Here is a 23778-nt window from a genome sequence, read left to right as displayed (position 1 = left end):
CTGGTTTTGAAATAACTCCAAGCCTTTTCTGTTATAATTTATGTTCTATTCTTCTGATGGTTTTGTTTTGTTTTGGTGGAGCGGGGGATTGAACCCAAGGCCTCACATGCTAGGCCAGCACTTTACCATGCAGCTACATCCTTAGCCTTTTTCTGGTATTTTCTAACTTAAGTGTTTTTCTTTATATAGGTTACTCACTACAAACAGTACCCACCCAATACAAGCAAAGTTTATTCCTACTTTGAATGCCGTGAAAAGAAGACTGAAAACTCCAAAGTAAGGAAGGTGAAATACGAAGAAACAGTATTTTATGGGTTGCAGTACATTCTTAATAAGTACTTAAAAGGTATTACTTTTCCTAGTACTTTAAAATACTGCTTTTATGTAGTATATTTTTTCTGTTATGTTATTTGAAGTAATTTTTAATAGTCGAATTTTTATATTTAATTATTTTATTTTTGTTTTGTGGTGCTGAGAATTGAACCCAGGGCATGCACATGCTAGGCAAAGCTTTATTTCTGAGCTATATCCCCAGTCCTTAATTACTTTAAACAAGTATTTTAGGGGTTCTTTTAGAATTTTTTTTAAGTGTTAATTTGAATGCATTAGATCTTAGAATTTAGCATTTATGCTTGGTGTCCTCAGTATGAGAAAAGTTTTCTGAAATGGATAAGTTTTGGAATAAAATTTGAAAGTAATGTTCAGAGGCTAATCTGGTCTGCTAATAGTCTTTATTCATTAATTCACAGTATAGAATTTATTGACTTGAAAACTCATTTTGAATTATGGTAGCAATTATAACTGGAATATACTGCTCAGTTTTACCTATAAGACTTATTTTTCAAAACTGCCTATAATTGTGTACTTAATTTCAAATGCATTTTAAAGCCAGGAAATCCCCCAAGAATTTCTGTGCCTTATTATTTGAAAGATTATTTCTTATCTATTTTATAATGGGAGAAAACAGTTCCCAAAGACCTTATATATCTTGCAAATTTTGTAATTAAAAATAATCTCAAAATTAAATATAGATTGTTTTAATTTTATACAAATGATCAGTCTTTTCCATTATCTTGGTTATTTGAAGATTAGACAGTTCAGATGTGCTATGCTATTGAAAACCTAGCTAGGTATCAGAAGTACTTCTTTGTGGCAAGGTTATTTGAAGATCAAACAGTTCAGATGCGCTCTGCTATTGAAAACCTAGCTAGGTGTCAGAAGTACTTCTTTGTGGCAAGGTTGCCCAAGGTATATTAAATGAGTTTAGTAGTTAATTTGTATAGTTTTCAAAGATCAATGGTATACTCAATTCAGTTCTTTAGTTTGAAAACTTTGTAGAATATATATCTATGATTAATTCTAGACCAACCTTATTGTAAATCGTTCTATGTCTTTTTTAGCTCCCAATCATCCTATAAGTAGGTACTCTGCTATTATTAGCATTACATTGTAGCCAAGAGAAGAAATGTATATAGGGGTGGGCAAAAATTACTAGGTTATTGGTCCTGAAGATATCACATTCTTTATGAATAAAGTGAGAATGTTCACCTGGAAAAACATAAGAAATGTTTGAACCATCTCAAAAAGTATCTAAAATAATAGTTAATTTATTGTGATTTTTTAAAAAGTACAGTGTAAGTAGTAATTTTTTTCTGTTGCCCATCTGCTTTTAAAATAAATTAAACTTTATGCTTTGAGTGATTAGAATTACAAATTTGTTTACCATAAAAAAAGTATTACAAATTTCTTTCTGACTGCTGTTGACAAGGCATGAGTCATTTAACCTGTTGTTCTTTTTAATCCACGAAATGGGTGAAATAGCTAAAGACATTAATTCAGTGACAATTCAGCAACTCACAGAATGTGTTTAGAAATATAAACAGGACATGTGTATCCTTTTAGGTAAAGTAGTGACCAAAGAGAAAATCCAGGAAGCCAAAGAGGTATACAAAGAACATTTCCAAGATGATGTATTTAATGAAAAGGGATGGAACTACATTCTTGAGGTAAAAAAGTGGTTTTGTATTTTGATCTGTTTTTGTTTTGTATGTAGTTCAAAATTTCTTACAAAGGAATTTGAATAGAAGATTAGAGTGTGATTAGAGTTCTGTTTGAGATCTGAATATAATTGCTGTATTGGACATTCTTGTTAAAAGATACTCCTAACATTATGATTCCCCCCCATGTAAATCATTAGCATATAGTCTATAGTAGGTCTAGGTAATTCATTATATTAAATGAATTATAATTTAAATAACTTTTTTGAAAATGTAATTTAATCCATTCTTGAAACTATACCTAAGAACATGTAATTATTTGTGAAAGTAAATTAATAAGAAAGGCATGACTATTTGGCAATTTCAAATTTTATATTCTGTTTTTTGACTGAAAATAGGTGCTCTATCACTACATGATAATTCTGGGAAATTTCTCTGGCTGAACGTTTAGAATGGTTTAGTATAGATTCACTAAATTGGTTTTTATTCTTTATTATACTTCAATATTAATATCTACTATGTTTGAATTTATTGCTTAAAATTCTGAAATTCTAAGAAATGGGAATTGAATTGTAAGAACTGAATGTCTTCTGATGATTTTTGTATTACACAGATAGTCTGGGAATAGAATCTGTTGGCATCTCACAATGTTGTGTTAATTTACATCTCAAAAATGAAAATTTTCTTACATTATACCAGACTGTCAAACACACAATAATCAGAAATACTTTAACTTTGCATGCCTGTTAAAATACATAGTTTTATTCTTTGATAATTATGAGTCTTCGTAAAAGTTAGGGAAGCACACTGTGCTGTTTATCTTAAGTAAGGTCAATAAAGTCTTTGGGCAAGCTCCTGCACAAAATACAGCAATCAGTTAGGTCCTGTGTTTACTACTATAACTTTCATAGTGATACATCCCCTCTGTGTTATGTGTTCAGGAAATCTTAGAGAATCATAGGTTCTCTAGAGAGACTCAGTCTTGAGACGTAAGCTGTTGAATGACTTGCCTAAGGTCTCCCATTTGCTTTTGAGTCCAAGGCAGGACTTGTAAGACAGTTTACTTTCTACTATGTCATGTGCTTCTTATTATGAATATTTTCTCTTTCATTCAATTACCTTGTTCCAAATCACATAGATTAATAGGACTTCTGAAATAACTTGCCTTCCTTGCCAAAAGTTAACCACAACCTTGAGCATAAAGCTGGGGAGGTATATAGTTTAATACCTAGTAACATACCATGTAGCACACTAACCCTCAGCATAATTTTGGAGGGAATTATTGTAGTAATAAGAAGTTCCTTAAGTCACATGTGGGTATTGATCACCAAGTGCTGAAATTAGCCATCTCTTGATTTCAGGTCTTTTAGAATAAAGAATTTATTTAAAGTTCTTTTGCAGAAATCTGCCTCCTTTCCCTCTCTCTCACCCTCACAGCTTCTTCTTTTATCCTTTAGTAGCAGTCCTTTATTTTGTCTTTTGCCTTTCTTTTATGAAAATGACCCATATAAAATAAAGTTATTGTCCTTGGAATATTTTTCAAATGTTAGAATAAACCCTTCCTTTTGGTTTTTTGTTTGTTTGTTTTCAGAAAGAGTAGGGGGGAAACAGGTTTTGATTAGTTTGGAAATACCTACCTCTTTTAGTGGTAGGTGTCAAGAAATACTTGACAGCATAAACTTAAAAATAGTGTCTGTGCTTAAGTTGTTAATAATTTTAACCAATTTTATTTCAGAAGGCTAGAAATTGTCAAACGGGATTATTGCTAACAATATAACAGCATCTATGATTGCAATTTCCATGACAATAAATTTAGCTTCTGTAAAATGTAAAGAACATTAATAAAACAGGCAGTTGAGCGTCATCTGTTGAATGAATGAATGCATTATGTCTCCTACCAGAAGTACGATGGCCATCTTCCAATAGAAGTAAAGGCTGTTCCTGAAGGGTCTGTCATTCCCAGAGGAAACGTTCTTTTCACAGTGGAAAACACAGATCCAGAGTGCTACTGGCTTACAAATTGGATTGAGGTGAATTGCTTTTAGTTTTTTAAAAAATTCTTACTTAATAGTAATTGAAGATAAGGACTATTGGGATTCTAGTTGAGAATATGCTACTAATAAAGTTATATAATTTCCTACAATTCATTTAACTTTTCCAGGCCTCAGTTTCCTCATCTGTAAAATGACAGTTGGATTAAGTGCTTTCTAAGGTTCTTTCCATTGAATTCTAATGTGCTGAGATTTTATGTAAATAAAATCATAGATAATTATTATTTTTAAAGCTCAGTTGGCTTCCATTTTATTTATCATAATTCTAAATGTATAGTAGAGCAAAATCAGAAAAGGAGCACAGGTATACCTAAGACATTTTATAGATATTGTGTTCCATTCAGACTAGTGGAATTTTATTTCAGCTTTTAATAATTACTTTATTTTCTCTGATGTTTATATACCAGGTTCTACTCTCTGATATTTTTCAGCTTCTCATCTAAATACAAATAAGATTCACTGTTCATATGGTTTAATTTCCAAAACTAATAGGCACATTATGAACTATTAGTCTACATTATAAGGCTTTTTTTGTTTTCTTTGCATGTATACCTAAGTAGTCATGTTTTCACATAGTTGCAGTTACAATGATGGTCGGTTCATAACATTTTAATATGAATTTTATCTATAAATGGAAATACTGTAGCAAGTAACTATAGAAGTACCACCTTACCAAGAGACGTTTTACTTCATTGTTACAACTAACTCTAGTTATCTTATTGCTTAAAATAATTGGTTATATTGTAAAATAATATATTTGAAGTTTACTTTTTAAAGACTGAAGAAAATTTGGAGAAGAAAGAAATCCAAGAATGTGTTTGAAATAACATTTTTTACTAAGTTGATAGTAAATTTAAAACACTGTTAGAATCTTGATGGACTCATTAAAAGTCAATAGTCAAAATATACAATTAACTAACTTTGAGTTAACTATGAAAAGAAATTGTATCTTACTAGTTTTTTACTGTCAAATTTTGATTTTGTAAGAATAGTATTATAAAAACACGAGTAGAAGAGGGGTTTTTTGGTGAGTTTTTGTCGTTTGGTTTGGGTTTTTTTGTTTTGTTTTGTTTTGTTTTTGGTAATGCTGGGGATCAAACTCAGGGCCTTTCACATGCTAAACACACACATCATGCTATTGACTATCAGGGTAGAAGAGTTCTTAACTATATATCACATAGACTAGCTTTCTATCTTAAAAGCCCAAGGATCCCAGACAGGAAGAAAATTCATCATCTGTGGATAGACTTTTTTTTCTTTCTAGTTTTTCTGACCAAGAATTTCATCAATAGATAGTTCTTTATGTCTAATTAAACTTCCCTAAAGCAAGTATCTATGAAAGTAATGAATTAGTTACCATTCTACCTTGCTTCATGTACAGTTTCCTGTGTCTTTTTCTGAAAGTGAAAAATATGCCTTAAAAAGAAATGCTGAATAACTATTATTATTTTGGGCACTGGAAAGCCATAAAGTAAAAAGTTTTATGTTAGACGTCTTAGAGTGGTAGTTTGTTAACAAATACATAAATATCCTTTTTAATAAAAGAAATTATTAAATATAAGCCCAACATATTAAATTTTTGTTAAGAAATATATATAACCCCTAGCTTTTAGTAGCTTATAACCTGAAACAATTTTTATTGAGCCTACCTATAATATATGTTATTTTAAATCATTTGAGTCACAGGCAAATACTTTTATCTAAGGCACAAGAATTATGGTCTAATTCTATTCCTTGTAGTTTCTGATAAGTTCTTTTTTTAAAATTTTTTTTAAAGTTTACTCTGAATGCTCTATCTCCAGAATAGACTTCTTCATAGTCACTTTGCATCCTTTGTGGGGTGTTTTTGTGTGAGGATAGAGGAAATTCATCCTATCCTTATCAATCTCTAACCCTCTTTTTATCATGTGGTATTTGAAATCTGTTATCAAACCCAACAAACTTGAAGATGACGTAGATTTAAAACATTTTAAATTATAATACCAAGTAGTATTTCTTTCATTTCCCTTTCCCAGTGCATGTTCTAGGTATTTAATAACTATTCATTGATTGTTATTCACCTGATAATAGTACAATGAATTTTAATTTTAAAATACACTGAAATTACTGAATGGCCTGATTAGTTTCAGTATTGGTGCTAAAAGAAATCTTAATCCTCTCATCAGATTTCAAAACAAATTTAAGCACACCTAGGAATTCTGCAAAGTGTCTCAGACATATAAGGGAGCTAAGGGGCAAGCACATTGGGTTAAATTTACCCCTTTCAGCCACCAAAAATCAAAACCAAATATTCCTTGTATTAAAAGTAAAAAAAGATTTAAAAATGATTCAGTAATGAAATGTCATTTTACAGATGGGGAAACTGAGGCCTGGGAGGTGAGCAGACGGGTGAACAGCGAAAGTGCCACCTTGTTCTGTACCACACCATTTCTCACTCTGTGAAGTTCTTATCCTGCACAGTGATATTGTAGCGGACAGTTCTGAAAGGAAATTTATAGGTTCATTTACCTTAGTCTTAGTTTTCATCTAAAAATTTTATCTTGATTTGTGTGGGCACATTGCTATTTGGAAAGTTCCAACAAGGCCTACTTCATTAGACCTCAGATTAACCCAACTAACTTGCCTTTTTTTCCCTTGCTTACACCTACAGTGATCTTTTTAAAAGGGGAGTGATTTTATTAAGAGTATAATTTAAGCTGATTTTGTTGGACTATGGAAAGGAAATGGTGATGTGAAGGATCACTGTGTCTGATAGTTATTTCTCTCCTTCCCTGGCATTTTTCGAGGGGTAAGGTCAATCTTCTACCTTTATAACTCAACTAGAGTTTTTTTCACATTGTGTTTTATATCTTCTCATACTCCTAGATAATATTGTGATATCTGAGTTGAATTAAAATGAGAGTTGATTGAGTTAAACTCAACAGATAAATATCAATTAAGTACCAGCTATGTGCCCCCCCCCCAAAAAAACAAAAAAATGCTGGACACAGAAATTAGAGTAAGATACATCTTATTAATGGCCTTTTAGGAAGAGAGGTAATTCATTAACTAACCACTAATATGAAGAAGTAATGCTGGGGTAATACAAGAAAAATAGGTAATTCTGTTTAAGGAATCATGAAATGGGAGGGGTAGCTTTTAATAAGTGTGAAGTAGGGTTGAGGGAATGGACCAATGTTTTTAGAACAAACAGTTCATTGAGGACTGTATTGTAAAGGTACAACTTATATTAGGAGATAAACTTTTATATGATAAATACTGTAAGATTACAGAAAACATAATTCTATAGATTTGGCTTTTCTTCCTTATGGACAGTAGATGGCCATTAAAATTGTTTGTTTTTAAAAGAATGATTTAACATGAATAAAACTTGCTTTAGAATGATAGATAACCAGAGGTAATATGAAGAATAAATCACAGAGACCAAGGATTAGAGGTAGAAGAATGATGGACACTGGCAGTAGAATCAAAAGAGGAATTTCAGGAACAATATGATCAGAGATTAGAGGTGATTGATTATAGAATATAAGTTAGGAGTTGCAGCAGCTTTCTGTTTTGTAATAAACTCCCCAAAACATAGTAGCTTAACAAAAATATTGTTTGCAGTGATTCTGTGGTTCACTGGATGGTCCTTTGCTGATCTTGCTTGGACTTAGGCATTTTCATGTAGCTTGAGGGTTCAGCTGGGGCTAGGCATTCTAAAATTGCTTCACTACCACGTTTGGGACCTTAGCACAGACAGCTGAACACTACTAGGCTTCCATAACCTAGGCTTCTTCACAGCGTGATAGATAGTTCTAAGGGAAAGAGTAGAAATTTCAAAACCTAACAGGTGCTTGGAAGTCACACAAATGACTTTTGCTACACTCTTTTGGTCAAAAGCATACTGAATCTAGGGATAAGGAAATAGACTATTTCTTTAGGAGAAGAGCTGCAAGTGCTATATTTAATCAAGTCTAATACTATAATATTTTACTTGTTAGATGGCTAAATTGACAAGTCTAAGATTAAATCATCTTTTTGTTTTTACTTATTTACTGATCACTTAGCTGGTATTTAGTAAAAGCTTGGTTTGCAAAATTTAAGAAATTAAGTATCTTTTTGGTTCAGCTTAGGCATTGTCATTTTAGCAGCTCTTTCTAAAATAGATTTGAAGCTGCTTCAAATAACATGCTATCAAGTTTATATGATAAAAATAGAAATTATCCTAGAATGGCAAAGAAGTAATTCCCTACCCAAAATAATTAATGTTATTGCTGTGATTAAGCATCAGACTTTGTTTGACGTTTCCTGACAGCTAAGAAAAAAGAAGAAACTAAGGAACAGTTCTTTTAAGGACCTAGCAATTTTTCCATTTTCTAATTTGAGAACTTATAGTCACCCTATTACAAAATAAGTCAGTGACCTTGCAATTGTACAGCATATACAGAAATGTTTTATATAGCTTTCTTATAAAAATTTTTGATAAAAGCTAAGTATATAAAGCACAACAGAATTCTTTAGTGCTAAAGTATCTCAAGTACATGAACTACCTTGTCTTGTTAGATCCAGAGAAACTTAAATACTATCCTACCTAGAAGGGTAAATGAGTAACTTTTTTAAACTGGTACTGTTCAAGATGTAGTCTGTAGTAAACCAGTACTGGTTCATGACCTATTTGTTGCAGGCCCACGTTAAATGCAGAATTAAAAAATAAGCATGTAGAAACTTTACAATAATTTGACATTCCCTTGACCTCTGAGTATGAGTGTAATTTATAAAACTATCAGTCCATGACAGATTGAAAATTGGTCCTTCACCATGGTCTTTCAAAATATTTTCTTCTTTGGAGCTCTGGATAGAAATTTGGTAACTTGAAATTCTCTGCTGTTAAGGGCTTGGTGCACTTCTCTTCTTTGCTGTTGATTTGAGAGCTGAGCTTTGTATTATATCTGAAATGCACATGGTAGGCATCCTGCTGTTCAGTTGAAATGTCTAATTAATATTCCTGATAGTGTGGAAGTCCAGAACATTCCTCCAGAGAAAGCTAGGATTTTCCTCAGGAAGAACCCAGTATTTTATGTGTTAATGTTTATGGTTAATTTTGTTACTACAGACTATTCTTGTGCAGTCCTGGTATCCAATCACAGTGGCCACAAATTCTAGAGAGCAGAAGAAAATATTGGCCAAATATTTGTTAGAAACTTCTGGTAATTTAGATGGTCTGGAATACAAGTTACATGATTTTGGCTACAGAGGAGTCTCCTCCCAAGAGGTAAGAAACTGAAATAAATCTTATTTAATAAAATGTAGATTGTCCAGTGGAGTACTACTATAAATTTTGCTGGACGTTAGTTGGATTAGTATAGACTACCTTTTGAAATTCCAAAGATTCAGTCAACAGATAACATATATTAAGTACCCACTATGTGTCCCCCTCTGTTCAAGGCATATGGGCTGTTGCCTTCCAACAAGTGTCCCAGGCCTTGATATATTAAGTGGGGGGATGGATGGACAGACAAACAGATACAATAAATGCATCACATATCAAATAATGCTGCAGAGAAGCACAAGGCAGGATACAGGAAGAAAGAAGGATGGCAAGTAAAGGTGGGGAACTAATAAAAATAGGTCTTTTTGAGAAGGTAACAGTTGAATCCTTGAATGTTTAGGAAAAACAGAATCTTTGTACTGTCTGTTTAAGAATAGCTAAAGACAGTAATTCCCTTGGGAGCTATGCTAAATGTGGGCTTAGATATGGGTTTTCTTTTTGAATTTTTGGTTTTTTGATTTTCCAGACTGCTGGCATAGGGGCATCTGCTCATCTGGTTAACTTCAAAGGAACAGATACAGTAGCAGGAATTGCTCTAATTAAAAAATATTATGGAACAAAAGATCCTGTTCCAGGCTATTCTGTTCCAGCTGCAGAACACAGGTAAAATTTTGTTTTCATCTTCCTATTAAACATTTGTTTTCTAAAACTAACTTTCAGTTTGGTATTTGTAACTCAATGATGTTTTGCCTAACTATAGAATATGGATGGTGTTATACTAAACCTTCATGAACGTAAGCAATAAAAATTCAGTGTTTATACTTTGTATAAATTAGTATCAGGGAGATTCAGAACTTTTAACCACCCTAGTAAAACAATTTAAGATCTTTTTCCCAACACTTATATTGCCATATAGATTTTATGTAAGGAGTGCTTTCGCTTGCTATATTTCCATGTGCAGAGTTTCTTCACTAAATGAATACTGATCACTCTTTTTCCCTTATCTTTGTTCTTACAATTGCCATCCAGATCCAGTAACTTCAGTTGTAGATGAACAAAGAAGAGTATTCACATTCTTAGGATTTTTTTGCTCTCAAGCCATTTCCAGTTAAACTAGGAAGAAATTATAATCTAGGCTACTGCTACTTTAATCGTAGAGTTAACTTTATTGAAAGTAAATGGAAGTTTTAAAATGTATATCAAGGGGTGTTTATGATAATTTTAGTCATTTGGAAATGTTTATTAAGTCCTAGTACTTGAAAATTGCAGGATGTTAAAACTAGCAGTGAGTTTAGAATAAAATTGAACTTTATTTGTTTATTTTTATAATTATTATTATCTGATGCATAACTGATCAGCTTTCATGTGCAAAGCAGTCTGCTGGGTGCTACAAAGGATGGAAAGATAACAAAACTCTGACCATATCCTTAGGATAAAAATAGTATACTAGTAACAGTCTGCTCTGTTGGTAAAATACTTCTAAAGAGGTACAATTAAGGGGCTATTGTGGTGCAAGGCAAGGAGAAGAAGAATCTATTCCACTGGTAGGATCAAGATGACTTTTTTATAAAGAGGTAAGATCTTGATTTTTGAAGGAATGATAAAATCTGCGGCAGATATTGGATGATATTCTCTGAGAAATAGTTATTGCTTGTTTACTATGTGTCAAGCCTTGTCATTTAAGAGGAGAGTATAGATGTGATCTGGGAATAAAGGCTGAAACAGATTTTGCAGAGAACATAAGAGTATATTGAGAACATAGATTAAAGTTCATAAGAACCTTCAAATTCATTTTGACATTGAATGTTAACTGTGTGCACATCATGCTAGTTTATCCTTAATTAGGCCTTTTCTAATGAGAGCAGTCCCTGAAGTTTTTGAGCAAAGAAACAATGTTATCAGAGACATACTTTAGGAAATTATTTTGAAAGCAGGATATCCTATGGATTTAAAATAGGAAAAACCAGAAGCTAGATTTTAAAGGAAACTTACAACAGTCTTGAGGTGATGAGGTCCAGAACCACGTGCCTAAAAGACTGAAAAGGAGTAGGTAAACGTAAGCAGTGACTTAAGAGAGAAAATTGTTAACACTTGGTGATAATGCGTTGAGGTTCAATAGAGAGTAGATTCAGCCAACATATTTGAACACTGCTGTATTGGTGAAGACTTATTGAACACTTTCATATATGTTTCAAGACACCACTAATTAATGGGAAATTAAGGATGTTTGTGACAGATAATTTTAGGGTTAGAGCATTTTTATTTGAACTTATATATACAAACATCTTTTAAATTTTTAATGTAGTAATCATATAGTAGACTCTTCACTGATGATTTTGTTTCATAATGGTAACATCATAAACACACCATAGATCTGAGAATAAATATAATATCTACTTTAGGGCATTTGTGTTAAAGTGAAAAGGACACTATATGAGTGAAAATCCAGTTTTCTTTTACGGTCCTATAATGCTTACTTTATTTGACTTCTTGATATATAGGAATAGTTCAGATATTCTTAAATAGAAATATCTTTTAAACAACATAGTGCAGTGAAAAGAGCATTGGACTGAAAGTTGGGAAACCGCCCCCCCGCTTACAGCTGACAGTGGGTGGCCTTGGGCAAGTCATTTATCTCTCTGTTCTTTTTTACCTCATCTAACCAAACAAAAGGAGGAACTAAAATATTATATCTTTAGCATCAGAATTTCATCAAGAATAAACACATGTAAAATAACCTTAAGAGAACTCAACATTACTATTATTATTATAAATAGTTTTTTGAGAGTATGAGAATCCAAACAGAAATAATTTAGTCACATGACTTTTCTCTGCCAGCTTTGGAAAGGTATTGATTTTAATTTGATGCGTGAAATTTGGGGTAGTAAAATGGGTAGAATTCATGAAACAAACACCAAACATTTACAATCTTCATAGAGAAATACTGACTAGAAGAGGAGGTGTCATGATGGGATTGTGCAGAAGGGGCCATTGGACATGTCTGTGGGGTGATGAGATGAAGATACTCAAGCTCCTACCTCACACAGTAGATCTGGAGCCAGAAGAAAAGCATGGGCTACCATACAAATATTGGAAACCCTCAACACTAGGGTATTTTTGAACCCTTTAAGTGTTTCACTCAGATGTTACAGAGGATGACAACTGCCCAACTCAGAACCTTGAAAAGTACTAACATTTTGACAAGTCAGGTGGAAGGAGAGCACAACATCTGGGAGAGATTAAAAAGGAACCATAGACGTGGGAAAAATTAAATGTGGGAGACGTCATTGAACTCGGGAAAGAATGCTTCTGAGTTCACATACCATGGAGAAAGCAAGTAACATGAGGACTGCAATTGTCAGTTATTTGTTAGATGTGATACACATCATGAGTAGCAGAGTTAGATGACCTTATTGATGTAACTTTAGAGAACAGTAGCTGTATAAGCAATGACCTCTAACTGTAGGAGTTTATTCTTACATTGTAAAACTCTCTAGAGTTGGTGTTTATTGAGCTGAATTATCTCAGAAAGAGGACAGTAGCATTCTGAATATGAAAAGGGGTTTCTCTTCATCCATATTGTACTTTTCTCTTCAGCCTGTAGATGGTTGCATGAAGTAGACAGCTAACATCATAGCAAGTGGCAGCCTCTGTAGTTCTGAGAGTTTTTATATAAATGGACTCTTAATTAACTTCAGACAAGACTAGTTTCTGGGTAGCTAGGCCTTTATAGTCCTGACATGGACCTGCACTTAGCTACTCCCTACCACTAACAGTATGATAAAAAATGCTTATTTCTAGTCCTTTAGAAAAAGAATTACATAAACTGGTAATTGCAAATTTAAATTAGTATAGCTCTTTAAACAGTTTTAAGGTAAATTTACACTTACATGGGCTTTATAATGAATGAGCTTTTACACTTTCCATTATTTCACTGAAGAGAACAGGTAGAGGTCCCAAGACTAGAAAATTAGGGAGAGAAAAAAATTGACATAAGAAACTGGTAATAATTTTCAAATTCATTATTAAATTCTGTTTAAAAATTCTTAAAATTATATATTAACCAACAAATGTTTATAATTATATATGAGCTATTAAATCTATTCAATAAGAAGAACTATTACTGAGGACATTGCAAAAAATCATGCTAGTCATTCTTGCCCAATAGTTTGAAACTCTCATACTTTATTTCCCATCTTATGTTTTGCCCCCAAATAAACATTAAAATTCTTATTCTTTGGGCATGTATTAATTAGTAGATAATCTGTAAGTGAAATAAATGACTGCCTCTTACTGACCATTTGAAGATACAAGACAGAGTTAATTGACTATATGTATGAATGTTCTAGTATAAGTGCCTCTAACTATAAATTTTTGAGAGGTTAAAAAAATGTTCCTACTATCATTGGTAGTTTCAAAAATTCGTGGAAGAGAGCCAAGTGCTTGCATTGCCTAGCAAAATAATGGAAGTATGTATTCATTCTTTGTACTGACTTGGCATAAAGTATGGAGGGCATTTAGCAAGAACTTTTTAGCTTAATGATTTTAAAAGAATAGATTCCGGAATACCACACACACACGCACAAACACAAACATGTTTTTTAAGTCGAATATGACTTAACAGCTAAATAACTTAATAACTTCTGAAACCAAATAAGGTTACTTAAAGTGCTGAAAACAAATTGGCCAAGAGAAAGTTTGTCCCAAATATTATATTTACCTTATGACATGCATTTATTAAATTAAATCCCTCACCTTCTCTGTGACGTTGATGATACAGATAGTAAACATAAGCTATAACAGTGCTTTAGGAATAGATGATGTGTCTGCTAAGTAAATCTGTATTTTCGTTTTGTTTTCTAGTACCATAACAGCTTGGGGGAAAGACCATGAAAAAGATGCTTTTGAACATATAGTAACACAGTTTTCATCAGTGCCTGTATCTGTGGTCAGCGATAGCTATGACATTTATAATGCGTGTGAAAAAATATGGGGTGAAGATCTAAGACATTTAATAGTATCAAGAAGTACAGAGGCACCACTAATAATCAGACCTGATTCTGGAAATCCTCTTGACACTGTATTAAAGGTAAATTTTAATATGTAACTTGATTATTAAAATGCTTGTAGACCAACTGCATCAACACTACTCTTAATTTGATTAGTATACACATCATTTCAGATCTTTATGGACCAATCTCCTTTTTTTCTTTTAAGAGTTACAGTCCAGAGAGAGTAATAGATTTGCCCAAGGTCACACATTAATTACAGAGAAAGGATACTAAGAATAATGGGTTACTTATACACTGTCAAGTAGATAGTTTCTGCTCAATTGTTTATTTTTTTCCTGTGTACCTTCAAAATCAGTTAATAGCATTACCATTTTAATCCATATTGTAGTCACCAAGTATATGGTATCTTTCTTTTATCACAAGTTATTGTTTTTTTGAAGACAACTTTGAAGTTGTTAGTACAGAAATATGTACAGGGTGATGTGGAATAAGTATAATTAAAAATTACTTTTCCATTTGTGGTTCTTTTGCAATACTGCTGATTATTAACATAGCGATATTGCATTTTTTTTCAGTGTTTAAGACTTGTCTTCAAAAAGCACTAAGAGCAGTATTACTAAATGCCTCCTACTAGAAAAATATTGTGTGAGGTGCCTTACATTAAGATGTGTCATTTAAACTCAGCAAAAACCATATAATAAACATTATTCTTTCTGTTACCAGAGAAGAAACAGAGCCTTATAGTTAAAGTGACTTGCTCAAGGTCACATAACATGAAAAATAAGGATCCCAATTATCCATTGTAGTCTTTTGACTGCCGCCTTCCTACTTGCCCGTTGTTTCTCAGCTAATGAACAGAAGATAAATTAACCCTTGTGAAGAGGAGACTGATACAAGGAGGCCTTTTCTAATTCTATTAAATGATAAACCATTCTGAAAGTCTTGTCTTAACCTGAGATATTTGGTTTTAGCAAGCCAAATGGGTTTGACATTTTTATTAATAAAAATGTACACAACTAGTTAGAAAAACAGACTGAGCTGGCCGAGGTGCATGTCTATAATCCCAGCAGCTCAGAAGGCTGAGGTGGGAGAATCGAGAGTTCAAAGCCAGCCTCAGCAAAAGTGAGGTGCTAAGCAACTCAGTGAGACCCTGTCTCTGAATAAAATACAAAATAGGACTGGGGATGTGGCTCAGTGGTCAGGTACGCCCGAGTTCAATCCCAGGTACACACACACACACAGACTGTGTCACCTATTTTGAATTTTTTTATTATAGAATATTAAAATCAGTTTATTTAGGAAGAAGACGTGATTTTGGAGGGTGAGGAGGCTGCTTTGTATGTCTTTTCTATCTCTGACCAAGTTTTCCAAGAAATTTTCAATCTCATTTTAAGTATTTCGTTTGCTACAAAACTTTGAATAATTAATGAATGAGTTAGGATGGTTTGCCTATTATGTGATTTGGCTTTAATAGAGGAAACTATGCATTTATATGCTTCATTTCCAACTTTGTCTACCACAATTTCTTTGCACTTTTTAATTCAAATGGATTTTTTATTCAAGTTACATCAGACAAGATTAAACCAAACAAAACTATTGGGTTCAAGCAGAATAAAAAATACATATGTGTCCCTACTCTCATTGGTATATGATTTCTAAAATTCATAGAAAACACCCAAATGTTTGCATTGCCTAGCCAAATATGGAAGTATGTATATTCATTCTCTTTAACATCTTGGCATAATATGGAGGACAAGGGCTGAATCAAATATATAGTCGTAAGTTTGTTAAATCTTGCTTTACATACTTAAAAATATTTGTTTTAATTTAATATTAAGGATTTTCTTCTTTGAATCTCTGTAATTTGAAAAGATACAAAGGAAAAATCTTGTTTTAAACACTTTATGGTGCTGGCGAAATAGCCTATCATGTAGAATGCCTGCCTCCCATGCTGGAGGCCCAGGTTCGTGTCCCCAGCGCTGTGGGATTGCACAAATAACAAACAAACACTTTATGATGGAAATAAGCATACCTATTTCTAATGTGATTAAAAGGAATTGGAACCAAATTTTTATAAAGCTTTGTAAAAATTTTTAAGTGATTGAATTAATTTTATATTCTCAAGATTATCTAACAAAGTAAAATCATTTTAACTTTGGGAAGTTTTCAAACTTTTTTTCAGTTTCAGTTATTTGTGTTCCATTTGTGTTTTTTCATACAGGTTTTGGATATTTTAGGTAAGAAGTTTCCTGTTACTGAAAACTCGAAGGGCTATAAGTTGCTGCCACCTTATCTTAGAGTTATTCAAGGGGATGGAGTAGATATTAATACCTTACAAGAGGTATGTGTTCCAATAAGGAAATCCTTACAATTAAACTTTATTAGTTTGTTTGATAAACATGTTAATTTAAATATAATTGTGAGTGTTTATGGTGGTGTATGTCTTTGCTGCGCATTTCCTAAAGTTTAGAAGTAACAGTAGCTTAAAATATAGAAATACCATTCAAAGCATACTTATTCCTTTAGTCCTCATTGGCAACCCCAGATAATGATTCTAAAGACTTGATCACTGTCAGTCAAGGAATATTCCTTGTAATATAAAATAGAAGTTTTTGATTGCTTTCATAAAGTGTGCATTTTTCATAGAATGGAGTCACACCTGCCCTAACAATATTAATAGGTGCTTTTTTCATAAATTATAAAATGGTTTGTCATCTCTTCTAAATTAAGGATTGACTGTCATCACTGTTGTTATTGAATGCAGCCAACTACTGTTATTTAGCTTAACTTTTGCCTCTTTTGTTTCCCAAATAAGCTTAAGAGTTATAATTTCACCCTAGTACTCCATAAAAAATAAGGCTATCACTGAGTATATCATGTGGACTATATACTATCAAAATTCTGACATTTCGATGTCTTCCAGTCTCAGGTTGTATGCAGCTGTGTAGCATAAGTTATTAGAGAATTTTCTGTTGGAAAAAATTGATGTGGGTAGAGTAGGGTCAGAATACAAATTATAAAGTTTTCCAAAGATTGATTTGAAAAATGAGAACTGTGATGTGTAGCAAACTGTTTCTAGGGCGGTGTGTGTTGAGAGTTCCAAAGTGAGGAGTCTGGAATCAATCTTTCTTGCAATAACAGAAATGAAGTTTCTTCCACTACCTCTTCCAAAATTGCTTAAGAAAAGTGGGACTCCCTCAGCTTTCCTAAAACATTGACAATTAAGACATTAGAAGTTTCCATGTGAAAAGGTTGGGGGAGATGTGTAAGAAAGTCTGCAGTGGAAAGGTAGAAAACCTTGAATATAGAGATCCCAACCAGCCATTCAATCGCTATTATACCTCTTCCCTCAGTTGAACTGACAGGTACTTCTCAGAATAACTACTGTTAATCATACCTGCCTTTGAGACACCCTAGCAGATACCTTCACACATGCTTCTCCCCTTTCCAGTGAAGGAACATGGGCAATGTTCTATACCCATCTCAAAAACCTGTTAGCTAGTGGCTCTTCCCATTGCCTACGCCTTCCCCTCCTCCTTATGATAGTCATCTGTTTAAGCTAAGTTATACAGTCAGTTACCCTGAACTTCCCTCTAAAAACCAAAGTTCTTTGACTTTCCCTTCTTTTTTTTCCTTAAATGTTTTTTAAACAAAGTAGAGAATCATCTTAAAACTTTTATCTTATTTTTTAACTAGATGATCAAGAATACTGAGACCAATACTCTAGCATCATTGAAACCTTAAACAGAATAGTCAGAATTGAATAGTTTTGTGTTAATACAAAAGCGTGCATGGGATATAAGAAAAATTAAAAAAAAAACTGGGCCTGTGGCATAACCTAAAAGTAATACTTGATTTCTTCATATTGGAGGTGTATCAAAATGTTTTTAGAAGCAAGAAAAGGAATTCATCTAGCAGTTTTGCTTTGTACATATGCTGATTTAGATACCTTAATTTTGACAAATGAAAAATCTGCTTTATTTGAAACAACTCCCTTTTGTTCTTGACCATCTGCCTCACCCTTAGACTTTGCTATTTACTCCCGTGACGTCCGTCCCACTGTACCCCTATTTTAGATCTTTATGTTCCACTGTGTACCAAAATGAATCTGCTTATTTAGGAAAAGAGGCAAAATCTCTTTTGTTTCTTACAGAGTACTGTCCATCTTCTCTGTCTCTGGTTTCAGTTAGGGATTCATTCTCTTCAGGTATTATTGGAATCTCTCCATTGGAGTGGTTCATTAATGATATTAAAATAGTGTTGAATTCTGAGTTAGCAAGAGGAATATTTCTCTAAAGTTGAACATGTTTTAAACATTTTCCTTCCCAGGCTCAATGATGTCTTATGCATAGGTCACATTTTTTTCTTTGTTTCCCTTTAGCTATCCTATTATTCTTCTCTTGGAACTCTTTTCTCTACATTTATTGGAATTTCCAAGCCTTACAGTTTTGGTTCAGAGATTTAATAGAAGACATTGGTTTTATGTAAATCTTAAAAACAAATTAACTTTTGAATTATATTTAAAAAAATATATAGTATATATTTCAAATATACACACACATAAAATATTGCAAAAGCACTTGCAGATTGTAACACATGATTCAGATGCATGGTTGTGATGAGAAAAAATTAAATCTTAATGGCATAATATGACTTTGGTTAGATACCTTGTGTATGAAATAAGAAAATGTATTCAACAAAAGATTAGTATCTAAGAGTAGTATCTTGTCAGTTCATTTCTAATCAGGTTTCCTGATTTGTTTTTGTAAATTGTTTCAAATGGTAATTTTTCCCCAGTTATAATTTCACATTAACAGAAAAATTCACTTTAGCTCCAAATCATATAACTTTTTTTGGTGACGAAACCTGGCCTGAAATATAGTGATATGACATTAGATGATACTATTTTTTGTCATTTCCTTACCATTGTGCTTCTGAAACATATTTAAAATCAGGTGACAGATCTGAAAGTATTTTCTTTATATTTTACTCAAACCATTTTACCTATTATCTGCTTATTCCTTCTCTTTTCTGCCCTCTTTAGACTCTACTCTTTGCATTTCTTCCATATTGAAATTCTCTTTTTTCACAGTCATCTCAGTGAAAATTAAATATGAATTCAGGGGCCTCAAGTACTTTTGGATTTGTGTACTATAATAAAGACATGAGACTAGATTTGTGCACAGCCAAAAGAATCACTTTAATTTGTATGTATTTCCATCTTGATTCTTCTAGTTGAAAACTACATTCTTCTAGAATATAAAAAGTGGAGAATTTAGATGGTTGGAATTTTTAAATGAAATGGTATTTCTCCATGTGGGTTTGTTAAAGGTGCTTGGGTTTTTTGATTGTTTTTTCCTTTGCAGTGTCAAAAACAAGCAAGGTCGATTTCAGATTTGGTTATTCATGGGAATGTGGTAAATTCATTTTAATGTTTCACATAAAGTTTTAAACTTGTTTCTGATTTTCTAATCACTTTTGAAAGTTATTTTTAAGTAAAACAACTAGCCCTTCCATTTACTACTATTTAGCTATTTTCATGAAATTAAAGGAATGGTTACTAAGTTTCACTGCCTTCTATTATAAAAGTGATGGGATTTGTTAAATAAGAGGGCAGATGCTATGTAAATAAACCCTACTCAGAAGAGAAAAATACAGATGACATTAACAAGAAAGTTTTAATGCAATTTTAAAATTTGTCTCTTGAAAGAACTATTTTAACCACCAGAACCGAAGGTCTTACTTGGTCTTTCTAGCTGATAATCATTCTCCCCAAAATGATCCAATAATGAGTCATAATAGCTAGAGCATCAGTCCATAATTTTGTTTATGGTACTGGAGCTTCAGCCAGGGTAAATGATTCTAGTACTATCACAACCATTTATGCTCTTTTGCCACCAGTAACTCTTGACTTACATGCAATACAAGATTCAGTAACATGATGTTATGATCAGAGTCATTCCAGGGTTAGTAATTTGGCAAATGCTTTTTGGTACCATTGCCTTTGTGGCTGGCATCTAGGCAGTAACTTGAGGTGGTTGAGATATGATCATTCAGTTAACGTTAGATATTTATAGTAAGTTTTCCTACCCCCACAATGACAGCAGCAACACAAATTCATGAACTATAAATGAAATCTCCACCTGATAACTCATACTGATCTCAGGCAGCCTTGGCAGCCTTTTGGGAGGGTAGGCAGGTCTTTGAAGAGAATGTGGAGAATAACTGTTTAGGCCTTAATCCTACCTAATTGTTGATTTTCAAAATAGCTCTAGGATGCTTCATTCATTAACATGGGTCTTTGGAAATAACCTCTTCCAAATTGCTTAGGTTTTTGTTTGTTTTTAATCTTCTAGATCGTAGAAGGCATGAAACAAAAAAAGTGGAGTATTGAAAATGTTTCTTTTGGTTCTGGTGGAGCTTTGCTGCAGAAGTTAACAAGAGATCTCTTGAATTGTTCCTTCAAGTGTAGCTATGTTGTAACCAATGGCCTTGGGGTATGTTCATCTTTTATTCCTGTGTTAGCACCTTTTTATGTACCTAGGCAGAGAATAGTTTTTGATGGACTAGTCCAAAAGGATAATATGGTCCTGAACTATTAATACGTTGTCAGGGACTATTGACCTTGACTAATAAACAAGGAAGAAAGAAAACATTAGGTAATAACATGACAAAGGAGGGAAAAAGAGACTTGGAAAAAGAAGGAACAATAAAATGAAAGATTGTTTAAGAGAAAATACAGATCAGTCATTTCTCTGCTACAGTATATACTTTTGGATCAGGAAGTGGACTATATTTGATTCGGGATGTCACTAACCTGGCCATGACATATTAAGGATAAGCAAGTATATAATCACGGTCAACACTCTTTTAGGAGGTTCCATTTGTGACATAATCACGTTTGGTAGCCATAGAATAGCTAGGCAACTGAACAACTGTCCCCCTAGTCTTCTATATTTTCTTGAGGGCTGGGGAATCTGTGGAGCAATGGGTGGGGAAAGCTAAAAACTCTGAAGAAGACCTGAGTTGGTTTCCTGTGTACTCTGTTCCATCAGAGTTCTGGGGTTGGCTCATCCATTGCTTCTCATTCTACTGCCATTATTGTTTACATCTATTATATTTTGCCTCCTACCTTTCCGGTCCCAAAATAAACATTCTGCTCTCCTAAGACTTTTGCTTTTGACATTAACCAGATAACAGTAAAAAGTAACAATGGAAAGCCTATAAAGTAGGAAAGTCTTTACCTTAGTAATATTATAGATCCTTCTCCAAAAAACTTAGAGTACATAAATATGTGTGTGTGGTGGGGTAGGGAGTGACATAGTTGCATATTTTTCAATAGCATATGTATGCTATACTTAGCATCAGTTTAAAAGTGATTTGTAATGTAAGGGTCACATGTTAAGGATTCTCAAAGATGTATTAGGTATTCCTTCTAGTGGTAAGAAAGGATATATTAGATTTGGACTCTTTCATACCTTTTTTCCTAACAGAAGACTATCCTTCAGAACAGGCTAACAAGCTGTATCTTTAAAAGCCAGATATGGATTGGCTCAGTTATACCTATAAACTGCCTTAAAATTTACATATAAATTAATATATACTTTTTTTAAGTGAGAGTTTGTTGGACGTTTCTGATTAGTCGTCTTTTTCTTAATGTGAATTTCAGATTAATGTTTTCAAGGACCCAGTTGCTGATCCCAACAAAAGGTCCAAAAAGGGCAGATTATCTTTACATAGGACACCAGCAGGAAACTTTGTTACACTTGAGGAAGGAAAAGGAGATCTTGAGGAATATGGTCACGTATGTATCCATACTGATTTATTTTTTTTAACATTAGTCAATTGGCTCTCCAAATCAATAACATTAATTTTTGTTAAATTGTTTTCACAGCAGTTTTATGACATTTAAGTAATTTGAAAGGTTTTTTTTTTTTTTTTTTTTTTCCACATAGTGGCCAGCGTCATGGTAGTGATTGATGACCTTCACCAACCTTGTGTGTATTTGATCTTATTCTTACTGTCAATTAACAGTGAATCATTTCTGAATAATATTTAAAAGGATGTTCTTGACTTATCAAAATTATCTGCATTGTAGTAAAGCGTTGGTAATTTTAAATAGATAATGGAGGGGCAAGCCAAACTCCAAAATGTTTTTAAAAGTAATTTTTTTTAACTTAATAGTATCCAGCTCATATGATTTTCTTTAGTCTGATTTGATTCACATAGCAACTCTGGGAACTGAAAAAGGCAAACTGTATTACCTTAATATTATGTAAGATGTGAAAGCAATGAGTTGATTCAGACTGCATAGCTAATTAATGGTGAATCCTTAAACCAAGTTTTCTGATAGTTTTCTGATACCATTTCAAATGGGAAAAAATTTATAGTGTGCTAAAGTAGTCTACATGATCTGATGGCTTTTAGCATACAAAAGCACATTTATATTTACATATTCAAAAGTTATAAATGTTCTAGTTTTTAAGCCACTAGATTTTTTCAAACCTCATTTTTAGAAGGAAACTACTTGGGAATATTCATATTCTCAGAATAGTTTACACTAAATATAAATATGCTGCTGCTGTGATTTTTTTTATATTATGTCAAGTTTGCTTCTTATAACATGATATTTTTATTATATTTTTAAAAGTTTTAAGCCAGAACTATGAAATAGCTTTAAATTTTAAAATATAGATTTATATATCAAACTTAGAATTAGATTCCTTTATATATAGCCTGATAGTCAGTTCTTTGAGTGGGTTTTACTATTATAGCTACCAATATTTTGCTTAATTAGCGTATCTCAGATGAACTCGTCACTTGAGACCAACTAAAAGTAAAGCCATGAGTATGTGAATGATATACTAGAACATCTAAAGTAGTGATCTATTTATAATCATCCCCGGGCATTTTGATTAAAGAATAGGAATCAGCATTCCCTGATAAGTTCTATTTAAATTTATGGAAGAAAATGCCATAGCTACAGCAGTATAATTTGAAGCAACAAATGTCATATGTACCTTCAGACTAGATAGGAAAATAGATTAGAGACAGATAACTCCTTAGGGCAGGAGTGGTTTTATCAGAGCCAAAAAAATTTAGTCATCACTTTCACCTGTGTCTGTGTCCAGTGAATGGCCTTTGTCAGTGACTTGAGAGTACCCAAAACTCAGTCACCTGTACATGAGATCAAAAAAAATCAATATCTGATTTTGTTTTTGTTTTTGTTTTGGGTTTGGTTTTTATTTTTTTGCAGTTTTTTTTTCAGGCTAGAATTCAGTGACTAACCAATTGATTGAACTTCTGGATTGCCCAGTTTAATCAATGTTGGGTCTGTTGGCCAGGAACCAGGGAAGGTTTGGCAGTGTCAGGCTTTCCTTGCTGCACTGTCAGTAATGATTGTCAGTGACAGTCATGGCTCTCCTAGGCAGCTAGACTTCCTCAGCATCAGAAGGAAAAAAACCAGG

The 23778-nt window shown here is 32.9% G+C and overlaps 2 protein-coding genes across 4 annotated transcripts in view; one reads left to right on the top strand and one right to left on the bottom strand.

Annotated features, from left to right (window-relative positions):
* Positions 1 to 23778, bottom strand: part of LOC306667408 (cadherin-related family member 3-like) — a 637878-nt gene that overhangs the window by 336642 nt on the left and 277458 nt on the right. The gene's annotated exons all lie outside the window — the stretch shown is intronic.
* NAMPT (nicotinamide phosphoribosyltransferase) overlaps positions 1 to 23778 on the top strand; it is a 34812-nt gene that overhangs the window by 7914 nt on the left and 3120 nt on the right. The window contains exons 2-11 of one of the 2 annotated variants that reach the window (XM_079150026.1): positions 190 to 346; positions 1903 to 2006; positions 3899 to 4027; positions 9144 to 9302; positions 9826 to 9962; positions 12237 to 12410; positions 14163 to 14388; positions 16533 to 16652; positions 20668 to 20808; positions 21981 to 22115. In XM_079150026.1, coding sequence (XP_079006152.1) covers positions 190 to 346; positions 1903 to 2006; positions 3899 to 4027; positions 9144 to 9302; positions 9826 to 9962; positions 12237 to 12410; positions 14163 to 14388; positions 16533 to 16652; positions 20668 to 20808; positions 21981 to 22115 — 1482 coding nt within the window. The remainder of the gene's footprint in view (positions 1 to 189; positions 347 to 1902; positions 2007 to 3898; positions 4028 to 9143; positions 9303 to 9825; positions 9963 to 12236; positions 12411 to 14162; positions 14389 to 16532; positions 16653 to 20667; positions 20809 to 21980; positions 22116 to 23778) is intronic. The other variant, XM_079150027.1, reaches the window with a different exon arrangement.

The sequence above is a fragment of the Sciurus vulgaris genome (genome assembly GCF_902686455.1).
Source record: "Sciurus vulgaris genome assembly, chromosome: 8".
In the NCBI taxonomy this organism is placed as follows: domain Eukaryota; kingdom Metazoa; phylum Chordata; class Mammalia; order Rodentia; family Sciuridae; genus Sciurus; species Sciurus vulgaris.
Note: the sequence above shows the minus strand (reverse complement) of the source record. Positions and strands in the feature narration are given on the sequence as shown.